A 15,292-nucleotide genomic window follows, 5' to 3' on the forward strand; every position below is an offset into this window, starting at 1 on the left:
GTTACACTAGACTACTTATAACCCCTTAAAAAAAACATAATTCATAACTGATATTCAATTAGATCATACTTCTATAGTTATAATCATCATGCTATGTATATTTTTTTCTTAAGTAACCGGAATTATCAAACAAGATTTTCGGTAAGTAATTAGTCATAACTCATAGGATAGTCATTACATTATTGCATATTATAATAGATATTGTGAATAATTGTAATACTTAAAAACATTATTTCATACTAGCTCATAATTGTTTAGTTTTCGGTAAAAATAATAGTGTAATAACTGAATACTTAAAAAATAAAAAAAAACAGAATACCGTGTGTAAAAGATTTCACTTATTTTACATATTTTTTACTATTTTAATTCGTATCTATAAAAATCTATAAATTGTAAACATAATATTAATAATATTGAGTAGCCTAATACTTAGTACTTGCATTGCTTATTATTATATACATATTATACATAAAAGTAATTTGAAATTCAATGGCATAAGACTATGTAAGTCTAAGTTATATAACTTAGAACGTTATAGAAAGTTTTATGGATTTCAGTAAAGATTTATTTTTTCTTGATATTCAAAAAAGTATAGAGTGTTTTTTAAAAAGCTAATGGAATAGAATTTCTGTTTCAGATTTATTCAACTATTCCTACTTTTAAATAAAATATAAACCTGAAAATACATTATCTACCGAGTACTCAGTGTTTTTAAAAATGTGAATTCGTTTTCTAACAACAATTTTTTTTTTAAAACAACTTTTCAACATCATAGCTCATTATATTATTTTAATTCATCATAAATAAAATACAAAAAATTAGTGTAAAATATTATTTTATTATGTTTTTATTACTTGTCTTAATTTGTAATATTTTATAGTCTTCGTGCAATATTGAAGGTATAGATTAATAAAATATTATTGATTTATTATAAATTATATACATAAATATAAAATGTATTTTTCAAAATTATTCTTAAAATTCAATTAAGATTAAACTAACATTTTCAAAATGTATTACTCATAAAAATTAATATGGATATGATATCCTATTCTCAGGTGAAATATTAGTTACTTGTATTTTATTTGTAACGTTAAAACAACTATATGAATTTATTTTATAATAGAATAGAATATACATTACATATAATACACATCTTCAGAATATTTATATTTAGTTGCTAATTTATGAAATTATAAATAACGCGGTATAAGAAATAGGTATACATTTTTGGGTTTTTATAGTATATTTTGATTTATGATATTTGATTAATTTGGCCCTACTTAAAACATTTTTCACAAGAAAACGGCGAAATTAAACGCATAGTTTCTTACATGTTAATGTGGTAGTGATACATTAATTTTGGTTTCCGAACAGTGGCATTCTCTTATAAAATAACCTTTTATTAAAATAATAATTATCAATTTTTGAGAGATAATATACGTTGATAAACATAACAATATTGAGTCTTATATTTTAAAAAGGTCATTGATTGGTTTTTGGATATGATGACCTTTTAAAACTCTTGAACACTAATAAAGATAATTTATTACCTTTATAACGTGTGATTGCATACATGGAATACATTTATCGATTATTAAAATTATAGAACTATATTTTAAAATAATTTAATAGTTTTTACTCATAATAGTCGTGGAATTTCAGGTTGTAATTTTAGTAAAATTTGTGTTAATTTATTTTGCTTTAATAGTTTTTTGAAATGTAAATTAATGAACTAAAATAATCACTTTGTTATTCAAAATTAATAATAATATTATGTTTAACTAAAATTAGAATATTATGTGGATGTTATAAATAATTTAATTGATAATTGTTGGTTGTTTTCCATATAAAGTGTATTTTCAACATATTTCTTTTCTTTTAGATTTTTATGTTTGTTTTTTTTTTTATACAATTTCGCGTTTTTTTTTTAAATTTGTGTTAATGTGTTAATTTAAAAATGAATATATAGAATTATTTTCATTATTTGAAAAAAATATGAAAGAATGTCTGTTCGTCACTATTTTAGTTATGAATTTTTATTAAAACTTTATTAAAAATAAAATACGAAAAATGTCATTATTATATCTTTAAAAACTTAATATTTTGTGTGTTGTATATAACTTCATAGTACAATATTGCAAAGCTAAAATGTATTTCCATTGCAGTTGTCTCTTAGATTTTTTTTTTTTTAATATTGGTGTATGCATTTAAACCCTACTCTAATGCTTTTATTTATGAACTATACAGGTAATTTACACTGTACGGTTACACATCACAGTAGGCTCTATGAATTATTATACCAAAAATATGGATTACTGTTGGAAATAGAAAGTTAATTAATGGATTAAACAACAACAATATTACAATGATGAATCAAAATAATGGTAATTTAAAATATTGAAATTGCACGTATATTTAATTTTACTAAAAAAAAAAAATTATAATTTTTCAAAAATATCTTATATTATGATCAGTATTAAAATAAATATCACTCTATATATTATATAATAATGATATGTAATTATTATGTTTTATAATATGCTTAATTATAAATACGGTACATTGCATGTGATGTAATTATGTAGCTGATATAGGTATGTTTTTATAAACAAAATATTTTTTATTCTTTGGCATGAAAATATTCTACAATATTGTACTTAAAAAAAATTAAGTGCTAATGGAAAATTGTATGAACACCAAAATACATACATCAAGTAAAGTTAAATATTGTATAAAAAAATTATAAAGTTTTATTTATTTTTTTACATAATTTAAAAACGCATTGGTGTTATGTATTGTTTTTATATTCATTTTCCAGATTAATCTATGCAAATAATTATGTGTATTTTTGGCAACATAATGTTCGTAGTTCTTTTAAACATTTACTCATCGGTAGGTGAGTACTATAATACCTCGTATGTGTCACGTGGCGTGTTATTACGTGCAGTATCATTAAAAAAAAGAAAACATTATTACATTATTTATAGAAACAGTCGTTACGTTTTCTCATGTATTTTATCAGTATTATATAGCACTAAAAATTCTTGTACAGTTTCCAATTTGTTGTTATCTTAACATCTAAGTAGGTAAACCTAATAATTTATGACGTAAAAAGTTATTATTAAAATTATTATTATAATGCAGTACATGTAGAGTTTAAATAATATTTATCATAGTTTGAATTACTTAAATGTACATATTATAAAGTACACACTTACAAAACAGAGATGTAGTTAGAGTTTTGCTTTTTTTCAGGGGGGGGGCTAATAATTTGTTATGTGGGGGAACTCTTAACTTTGTATTATAAACTGTGGTTATACATAAATAATAATTTCAGACCTTTACGACAACTTTCATACAAATTAAAATTGTAAATTGTAATACTTGTTACAATTACGTCTTACATAGTACTACGCTCTCAAAATACTGAAATTAATTTATAAATTTTCTTACAATTTCGGGAAGAACTGCGGTCCTTTAAACATGGCTATGTAATTTTTATAAATCACAAAAAGCATAAGATGATATTAACATAAAATATAACTACCAATAATGATAAATAATAATTATTACAACAGTTATTAAAAAAATATTAACAGTTTATGTTTATTGGAACAGCCTGTTTGATACATTTTAATGGAATGTTTATAGTTTCATAACTTTTATTATTCATTGTAAACGCGGGTGTACGAGAGATGTACTAACCGGTAGGTGTATATAAGTATTGATATGAAATCTCGTGTTTATAAATTATAGTTCTTCACTTATTGAGTTATGTATTCAACATTTCAACAATACAAAAATGTAAGTTTCAGGAAAACGCAATCTGCTTTTGACAGCTATTTTAACTCCTGAATTCTTGATATTATTTTTTTATATCAACCTGACTATTTTATTATTTAAGCAATTTAATAAACGTTATTTTAAAATAAACTTATGTAGTATGAAAATTAAGCTAAATAATGGTTTAAAAATTATATTACAACGGAGAAAAACATTTGATTTATTTTTAATAGTTTAAACCAATTGAATATCTATCTAGAAAATGAGATTTTTTTCTTCTTTTTTTAACTTACAGATACCTAATACATTAAGTACACTCAATTCAAATCAATAATATTTTAACAACAATTCAAAATGATTGACATTTTTTTGGAGATATTTTTACTTTAAATTTGGCCAAATAACTAATTAATTTAAAAACAACGTTCAAAACATAATAATACCGTATAAATGTATAATGTTATTTTATAATTCATTTCATTTTAGCCACTAGATAATAGGAAATTAAATATTAAAATAAAAGCCATTCAATCAAAGTACCATCATTGTATAATATTTTATTTACTCACTAGTTATAATCTAATAGGAAAACCATATTTATCGAATAACAATAATAATTGTTCATTAAATATTCTGAAATTTGCGCAATATTCATTAATAATAATCTCTCGACCCTAAAACAATTGCCCGTGTTAGTTATTCATAAAAATGTAAAGGATGAAATAGTTTTGATGATGATGTTAAATCGCAGTGTAATATTGGGTATCGAATCGTATTACACGCAAGAGGAGGTATAATATAGATTTATATTACATGTTACGCCATATTATTGTTACGTCGAAAACAGACGTAGGAAACTAAAAATAATCTGATTATTATTTAATATTTACAGTAAGCGTATTATTTACAGTAATTAATTTTAAACGAAGAAGTGAAATATTAATAATAATATCAATAATAATAATAATAAAAGAAGATAATGATATAAACAACCGTGTAAAGACTGAAAGCCGTGCGCGTGGATTTTTATTTTCATATTATACACAGAATATTTGCCCTCCGAAAGTCGACAGTTTAAACGAAGAAAAAGTTTTGATACCGCACGTGATACAGAGAGTCGAATGTGAATTTTTAACGAGTTTATTTCAAAAGCTATTTGCCAAAAACAACACACACCCGGGAATTGGACGTTTTCGCGTACATTGTATGTTCTACGGGGGAGAGTTTGATAAAAAAAAAAAAAAAACCTTAAAAGTATTCAATCAAAATCCCGAAACAAAGTCGCGGCATCGAACGACAAACACGTCGGGGGGAAATAAATAAAAACAGCCGAGCGCGGCGAAAGAACGAGACGTTCGATAAGTGTAGGTAGGTACACACCGCATCGCGCGCGCCGATATACCTGTACGCGCGTCGTACGAGGCGGCACATAGGTCTCGGTCGTGATGTTTGTTCGGTATAATTTTTTTTTTTCCGTTTTGTTTATCCATTAAACATTTACACGGTGCGCGCGCACGATAATATAATATACTTCGCGCGGGTCGCTCGACGGAATCGTGATCGAATTTCGTCGTCGTCGTCGTCATCGTCGTCCGCAAGTTCAACAGCAAAGTGTCATATCGTCGTGACGCGTGTGTGCGAGGCGGCGGCGGCGGCGTATATACCTACCCCTTACGACGGCGTGACTTTGGCGCGGGTCGGTTTAATATAAAATATCATATCATCACCTCGTCCGCCGTGTACGCGTGTCGGCCGACGCTCTCCTCGCGAATATATTATTATATTATAATATATTACCATTTATACGTTTATATTATTATCGTTGTCGTCGGGTCTTATATTCATTCGGCGTACGACGCCGCCGCAATCCTACTCACCGCGCGCGGGTGATGGTCTTGTCGAGTCGCCCGTCAGTTTATGTCCCTCTCACTCGCTCTTTCACGCCCTTCTCACCCCCCCCCCCCACACACACACACACAGCCAACAGTTTCTACGCGCTTTGGCCGGGGCCCGTCGTCGTGCGCGTGTTACAAGTCGAGGAAACCGTGTACTTACGTATAATATATTACTATCGTCGTCGTCGTCGTCATCGTGGGGGGAGGGGGTGTGCACGGCCAACGGCTGCTTGTCGGATTCGATCGTATCACGTGCCGTACTGCGGAGACGACATCGGAAACTGCAGCAGCAGATAATCATCGTCGTCGTCGTCGTGATTAGAATATGATAATAACACGAACGGTGTAAAACACGCGACACGACGTATATGATGCGCGAGATATATATATATATATATATATTACCACGGGCCGATGCACGCGCCGCAGTGGCGGGATATAATATTATTATTATAATATAATATAATATCAAACTTCACGGCAACAATAATATAGAAAATATAATTCGTATAACGTCGACGGTACCCGGTAAATTTGATTCGACGTGACTTTCTGGTAGGACGTAATACATAGTGATGTACCCGCGTGTGCATTGGTATTCGCCCAAAATATGGGGAACGGGTCGGAGGCAAGTATTATATATATATCCATACGGGAACAAATATCCGAGAAATAATCTCCACAGAACAACATATAAAAATATATGATATAATGTACCTATAAAACGAGAAAACATAATAATATCGTACTGTCAAAATGTATCCGTGGAAAAAAACTATAGGTAAAGACGTTATGCGCTATCCGCAGCTAAAAATATATCTTTTTCAAATTATTGTATTAATACGTATTGCGTTGAATACAGAAAAATGTTTTTGAACTATGAAGTTTTTACGCTACGCCGATTAACAGACATCACAGCAAAAGTAATATTTGGTTAAATCAAACGTTATTATAATATTTATCGTAATATAATTTCAGTTTTTGTATTATCAGTAAGACTAAAAGCGGTAAAAAAACGTTTGTCAAATCGACAATGTCTCATCGATTTAATTCGATAAATCGACTACGATAACGCGTTATAAAAACTAACGCAGTACCGTTTTTCGAAGTACATATACACACAAACGTGTTTCGGTAAAAACATTAACGGACAGCATATACGTTATTTTAAATCGGCGTTGCACAAAGACTGTTTATTATACATATTTATTTTTAATTTTTTACGTAAATACTTATATAATATTTAATGCCTTATACATAAAATTCAAAACTTGTACTTTGTTTTAAAAATACTTACAGTAATCATAATAATATTAATATTATAATTTGTAAGTGCATTATGATATAGTATCCATCGCAGTTGAGTTTAACCTGCATAAATCTAGCTAAGTACTAGTATTATTAACTCTATTTTTTTATCACTTATCTATTGAAAAATGTAAAGATAACACAGCACACTTTGTTTTATACAATTAAAGATTATACGATCAAGATATTATACTTAAATATTTTTAGTATAACACTTATGTCTAATACACTATAGATATTTACTCAACCAACAATTTTTTCTATGGGATATTATTAATTACTGTGGATATAAGTATCTTCGGACATAATAATATATAATAATATGTTCTACAGTGTAGATAATTCTCGGATAAAATGTCCGTAGAAATTTATTTAAATTCAATGGCGTACCGAAGGAGAAGAAGTATGGCTTTAACTCCCTCCGTTCTCTATTGACCACGCATTACATAATATATAAAATATAACAGTACTCATACCTATCATTTATATAAAATGTTGTATCGAATATACAATTATTATTTAATGAAAATTCAAAAATCCTAAGAACGCCACTGATAATCGTTAGCAAACAACACGTTTATCGACGACTACGCGTTTATGAAATTATTCCGAATTATCCGAATAATGCTCAATGTGATACTATGCAATCCGTGGAAGAAATATTACTATATTAGACGCTATATTATAAATATATATATAATATTGTACGTAAATTTTACTCGTGCGATGGTGGATTTATTATAATATACATATATGACCTATTCGATTTCTTTTATCTGCCGTTTTGGTCATATCTATTTCATTAATATATTATATTATTATTATATTGTTATATTGTTATTATATATATTATATGTGTAGAGGATTTATACTTCTCACTTTCTCAGATGTTTCTCGGACGTTTCAAAGTCATATCACGTGTCTTATCCGCGAGTCACTATTTGAGGTGCCTTTAGCCACGTTATATAATAACATAATATAATAATAATAGAGTTATATAATAATACTTGCCGAAATTGTTGGCGAACAAACACGCATATAATCCACACGTTCGTGTATTTTTTCGCTCATCGTCTTGATGGATTCGCGCAAAACTCAATCATTATCGACCTGCTCTAATCATCTGAAACAATAAAGCGGTATGATCACTATGCTGAAACAAAATATTCTTGGAATTCCGGTTCAATGTTTGTTTTTATTTAAGCCGGGTGAGTAGCTCATAATATTGTTATTGCATTGCATTTATTATTATTGTATTTGCGTTCAAATTTAAATTTATGTCCCTACATCAACAGTAAAAAAAATCATCTCCTTAACAAATTACAGTAGGAAAAAAGTAGTTGCTATTTGGAAAAAAATAAGATTGTGTCGCCACAGGACACTCATTAAACAGCATAACAAATGTAATGATGTGCCTACACTAAAAAATTTCCAAAATCAGAATTTGAATAATATTTCATTGTTAAAGGAATAATGGATTTGAATAACCCTGGTGAATCATCCTGTATATTATTATATTTTGTAGATTACAACGGTCCCATTTAAGGTTTTATATCGAATTTAACCAAACGCGCTATAATATATTCACGTTTATCCCGTTAAAAATCAATAAGCGCAACCTGCAGTCATCGCCACAATAACAATAATAAAGATAATAATACTTGTTATTGCAAGATATACCCTATTAGGTGTTTCAAAATAATATATTATACAATTTGATTGATCGTAAAAACTAAAACGATACTGTCTTTTAATTAAAATCGTGTGTAATGGTTACACTATTAGTTATATATACCATTAGACAACAATACGCGAGTGGGCGTACGTTCGATCGGTGTGTGAAATGTGCATAGCATGTGAAACGTAACATGCGGGGGCGTCAATCGTTTGTCGAAAATAGCGATATACGGGTACCCATGTGTTACCGTATACGTGTGTACATAAATATAAATAAATAATATTGCGATTTTTATTGGTAACTATTAGTTATTATAGTTATTACTACCGTTGTTATCACTCCGTGGGTTAGAAGTATATCATATATCCAATTTTGTAAATTGACAACTTTGTGCGTGATATGAACAGTATTTTGTATTTTACTTGTCTATTTTACGTGTAACACGATGACAATATTAAATAAATTAACGTAAAACGTAAATAAACGTAGTGTTAAAATCGAAGTGAAATAAAATAACAATACATTTTTGTCCGGAGTGATTATAATTATGGATGAATAGGACTTAATTTAATACAATATAGTTTATACTACTTTTATTTAGGTGTGCTGGACAAGTGGAAATAGTTTTTATTCCGGTTTTGTCTTCGACTTGAGATATTGCAACGTCAAGTGCAACGACGCGTAAACCGTATACGAATTATCATATTATAGTAACTCAGAGTCTTGTGGAACCTATCGGTTTCGCGTATCGCTGATGTCTGGGACGGAGATGGCAAACACCATAAACGTAATTAAATGTCAGCTAAGTGCGGCTACCGCCGCTGCTGCTCGGGCGTCCGGAAGGCGTCCAAGCTGCTGAAAAATCGAGAGGGTGACGAAATTTGACAGAGTGTTTTATTACGTCGCGAGCAAGACATCCCTGAACAAACAATTCGGCTTTGTAGTCGTTGGCGTATAATAACAGTCGGATGCCGGGGATTTCAATTTGCGCGGTGGCTTAAAAACATAAATATAATATAATATTACACGTATATTTCACCCTCGAAAGTCATAGTGTTCGTCGTGTTTGAATAACGCCCCTCTAGTATTCGTCGTAATAAACTTTTCTTCACTAAAATACAATAATATTATTATGTTATACGTATTTAAACGAATAACGGTTTGCCGTATTCGCAGTCGATGTTGTTGTTGTTAAATCAACGATTTGCTGGTCGTGACTTGTGGGCGTAAAATAATTTAGCGCGTTAGCCTGGGTATATTTACGAGTGTCAGTCAAAGACGATTTTGGTAACCTATATATAGTTTACACATCTTATATACCACGGTATTGATGGTCGCGTTAAGTCGACATTTATAGGTACGATGATTTATGTAGTCCAGTCGGAATGCGCTAATCGATTCCATAATAATCAAATGAAATTAGTCATTTCAGTCAATGAATATTCTTTCTATTAGTTCCGAGTTTCTTTGAGAGTTTTTTTTTCTTTTAAGCTAGATTGTTATACTTTTAATTAAGAATATAAGGGTACTTTTTTCAACAATTAATTTTGAAAAAAGTCGAAATACTTAAATCGGTTTTTAAAAATATTAGGGTCGACGGTACTTAAATCTTGTCGGCCGTTTTGCCATTAGCAGCGTCGTTTCTTGCATTACTTGGTGTTAAATTCGTGCATAGGTAGAATGGTGTTGATAATTTTGTAATTTTTTAAGACTTGATAGTTTTCATAATTTATGTTCATAATGTTTGAAGACTTCATTTATTTTTATTATCGCTGTTTTAAAATAGATCATCCGCTGTTTCTCTTAAAGGATTTAATCGTCTTTTTTCTGCTATCCATTAATTCTCTGCCGTTCAAATTCAAAATAATAGTATATAAATTTTGAACGAACTTAACAAGTGCTATGTATGCATTATAATGATTTTGTTTTACAATTATAGCATAATATATTTACACTGAATGTTACTATACGTAGTACCTATTGCATTGAGTTTTATCCGTTATTTATTTATTTTTTGCGGATATTTTAGAAAAATGTACATTTTTCATTTGACCGAAAAAGAAATAGGTTTGATACACGTATAGGTTATAATATATACCGTTTGGTGGAAAAGAGTAACGTCTCGATATGGTTGTTATTTAGGGACCGGACAGTGCCTTAATCGGAAGACGGCCGAGTTAGTGCGGTCACGCGAAGTTGGCAATGACATTTAGAAAGATTTAAGGATCCGTATTGCACGAATAGTCTGTAGACACACCGCAACGATTCGTTTGCCGTACAATTTCAAACCCGAGTTGTCCACCGATTTTTTTTCATTCAACTTGTTTTCCATTTTATTACATGTTCATGGTTAATGTATATTATTCTTTTCTCTGTGTTCTATCCCTACATTCTCGTTCGAAATCTACAACTAGCCAATAATTATTTTTCTCGGACAACAGTGTGTTTTTATTTTATTCCTTGATTTTCTTTACTTTATAAATTTTTATCTTGCACATTGTGTAAGCTCCTTATTTCATTCTATTTAATATACCGCCCATGTTGATCTAGCAGTTATCTTCTTAATCCCATCCCTATTAAAGCGCAGTATACCTATATTTTATGTATAATCCAATTCTGTATACTTTTTGTGTTTTACTACCTACGATTCACGACATTTATTGATTTGTTCTAAAATCCTCTGTTTTGTATATGTCATACATGAAAACGTTTTTTTAATTGATTTTGAATATCGATAAAAAACCCTTATGTTTTCAGGTCACGTGTATTTTGTATTCTTATCAAGCATAGGTGTACCTATACTTTTTTATATTGGTGAATGAAACAATGTTGTTTTAATGTTGAAAGTCTAATACGAAAATAGATTTTAAATAATAATTCGACATACCACTATTCCAATTCCAGGACCAACGCGCTAAAATAATTCCCATTGACTGCCTTTAATTACAATATTTCACTGCCGTCAAATAACAATATGCATTACTCATTGTTTTCTCTAATCCAGCTACCACGAAACATATCTATTTAGTTTTGTTCTGTAACGATATATATATATATATACATATCCATGTAGTAATACTATAGTATTGTTTATTAATACTTAATCAATTATAACATTTGACGTGACAAATTTTTTTTTTATTATCATCATTAATCTCTTTTCATTGTAAATAGACTATTGATGGAAAATCAATAACGTTTGACACCATTATTACTGGTGATAGTTTAATTCTATAACAAAAACAACAATCTACAATTTATTTATTTAATAATTTCAATTGAACTTGTTACGCAGCCCCTCTACAATGTGTGAATTACCTAATATTGGCAACATCATATTATTAATAATATTGTACACGAATACATAATATTGGAATTAAAAAAAAAAAACTTTCAGACTAAATGTAGTAACATCAAAATTATATTTTTTCTTCTTTTATCAATTCATTATTTAATTAAAATTCCCTGTGCTAATAAAAAAATAAATATATTGCATTATATATTATTATTATTTATAAATTGACGCCAAATAGAATTGAAATATATTATTATCCAATATACATAAGTGGGTACTGAGTATACTACTATTATACTATGTTCGTGACTCACCTAGAAGTTTATCTTAAGTTTTTATTTTGTTTAAAAATAATAATTGAATTATAAATCAGAGGTTTTTTTTATTATTATTATTATTAACTTGGTATGCTAAGTCAGTAGTTACTTTTAACCGATAATTTATGGACTGGTTAAAAATAAATACTGTAGAATTAAAACAATTTATTTACTTCGTGCAAAAAATATTTTTTCTTTTTGCAATAATATATATTTAATGTACAGTCGATAAATTCAAACATACTCGCATGTTAATAATAAATTTCCATAATCGAGAAAAATTTAAACATAAAAATATATACCTATACATGCTAAATTGTTTGATATTCAAGTTATATAATCGACATATTAAAATCTGTTTAAACATTATAAACTTATTTTTTAGTATAGCTTAATGAAATAAATAAAATAATACTTAATACTCTGGAAAACTTAAAAGTGAAACAGGATTATTACCTTTAATGTAAATATTTGTTATATATTCATAAGTATATATATTTAACAAGTTAGTGTATAATATGACAAGCTATAATATTACACAATATAATATTATTTCAACAAAACAATAAAATTAATTTTACTCTAAAATCGTAATTTGAAACTTTTTTCACATAATAATAATTATCTTAATATAATTAATGCTCCTATTTTTTTTATAAAAATTAAATATTTTTACTATAGTTATATCAAATTTAAACTTACTATTTTCAATGTTTATTCTAATTGCTTTTTTTTTTAAATTAATAAAATATAAAACAATCTGTACCTACATTTAATTTGTACATTCAGTAATTATTAATATACAAATATAATATAATAATAATTGAGGAAATCATCCATTGATGACACCTCCTTCCATGTGTATTTTACAACATTAAATCATGATTCCAGTTATATATAATATAGCTTGTAAGAACATTATTCATGTAATATAAATACATTTATATGAGTATATTATATACAAATTGAATCCATATTTTTATCATGAGAAAATTGAATAATATCTGTTTTGGATATAGTGTATGATAATTCACATTATTACGTTAATGGCGTATTTCTATTCGAATGATTATTATATATTATAGTTTATAATAATTTGTAGAATATATAATTAAAAATTACTTCTACTAGTAGCAATGTGCGGCTTTTAGTGTAAATAATTTAATACATTAGCATTATTATGTTAACTTGAAAGAAGTACATATTTTATGGTATTCCCAATCAACAGGTTAGGTTATGCTATAAAAAGAGAAAAAAAATTGTTTGACATACAACATAATATTAACAAAGGAAAATATATAATTGATATTTCCAATTCAATTCGAGTTTCTATCTTACCAAAAGTTTATATGGCAACGTATTATGCTCCCGGTTTTTGCAGAATTTTGCGATTAATGATCATTGAATCAATTAAAATTATTGTTTTTTTTTCAATATTTAATATAGCAGTATCATGTTTTAATGGAACGTTCGTTATTTAGCTTCGAGTAAAATGTATACGATAAATTAAACAATATGGTTTTTAGTTTATATGAATACCAACATTTTTGTTGAACAAAGTATAAGGCATTTAAAAGGTTAAGTTATTTTATAATACAATTCGTTGCACTAGATTATTAATCTCCGTGATATCGTTTAAATATTTAACTAAGTAAGTAACATTTATTGGATGTAATGAAGACACAAAAGTCATGTTGAAATATTTAATTTCCGGTAGCCGGGGAGTTTTTGTACTTTTTCGAAAGCATCATCGTCGCGCATAAATATTCAATAGATTTTTTATATTGCGTTAACCCAAAAATGTTTCGAGATTTGATAATTTTGTTTATTATTTAAAATTAGAGTCGACTTTTTAAGTAAATAGATGCCTATATTATACTAGATAGGTACAACAATTGATAAAATATTAAATCAAGTACAAAGCGCATTCATCCTGTAAACGTCCAGTGGTATATTATTTTAATATTAAAGTTATAAGCGGTGCCGACTACTTAACCCGCATTAGTACGACTGACCTGTAACGTATCCGGTCCCGGGACGGAAGCTAAAAACTTTGTTCGGCAAAAAAACCAAAAACGGCGACCGAAAAGAGTATTTAAAAAACAACGACAACACAGTCGAATCGACCGCCGTCAAAATATCGCCAATGATGTTATTCGTTTACTAATACCGCAGTAATACTTATATAACAATATATTGTACATTATACTACTCCGGCTAGTATTGTGCAGCCTCAGCTCGCGCATACAGCTGAATATTATTTCGTACGCGAAACACGCGAAATCTGTCAGCCGTGAAATCTCTTGTGTGTGTTCATCTATAATACGCCAATGTAATGTTTTTTTTTTTTTTTTTTCGATGCGGTATCAAGATGTTGACATAAACGGTCGTGCACGGTCGGAGGTCGGGTCAGCACCTCGGGATCAAGAAGACGACGTCAACGACTGGAATGGATACGGCCGGAGCAGGAGGTGGAGTAGGAGCCGGTGGAGGAGGCGCCCTTTGTGCCGGGAAACAGCCTTCCAGAACGTGGCGCAGACTGAGCTTGAAACAATACAAGAGAGCTCCGACCCAGGACACCGCAGAGGTGAGTGTTTTACTTGGTTTCGTATTGTTTATTTATTTGCCCTTTTTTTTTCGTCTCACCCCCCCCCCCCCCAAACAAACGGACCCGTCACCGTTGGCAATTTGTTTTTCATTAACGCACGAGGCGTGGTGCGCGTGTAGGCTGTGCGGAGTAATTTCATTATTTCGGTGGAGGTACCGCGTATATCACGTGCACGTGATATATATGTATATATAAATGTGTATATATATTAGGTGTATACCCGTGGTTAATTCGACGACCTAACAACACGACCCGCACACACGACAATTGTCGTTGGCAAAAACGAATTACCTGTCAGTGGTTATATCCTGAACGGCGCGGAGACATATGTAATACGGGACCGCGAGCGCCGGGTAGAGTTAGTGTAGTGTGTACGCCCCCGCATGGCTCACGCTGAGCACTCCG

At 29.3% G+C, this 15,292-nt stretch overlaps 1 protein-coding gene across 3 annotated transcripts in view; it reads left to right on the top strand.

The window, feature by feature from the left end:
- Positions 1-15,292, top strand: part of LOC132928675 (adenylate cyclase type 5) — a 201,754-nt gene that overhangs the window by 95,723 nt on the left and 90,739 nt on the right. For all 3 annotated transcript variants that reach the window (XM_060993520.1, XM_060993510.1, XM_060993502.1), the window contains exon 3: positions 14,651-14,866. In XM_060993520.1, coding sequence (XP_060849503.1) covers positions 14,729-14,866 — 138 coding nt within the window. In that variant the 5' untranslated portion in view covers positions 14,651-14,728. The remainder of the gene's footprint in view (positions 1-14,650; positions 14,867-15,292) is intronic.

The sequence above is a fragment of the Rhopalosiphum padi genome, chromosome 1, assembly GCF_020882245.1.
Source record: "Rhopalosiphum padi isolate XX-2018 chromosome 1, ASM2088224v1, whole genome shotgun sequence".
NCBI classification, from domain to species: domain Eukaryota; kingdom Metazoa; phylum Arthropoda; class Insecta; order Hemiptera; family Aphididae; genus Rhopalosiphum; species Rhopalosiphum padi.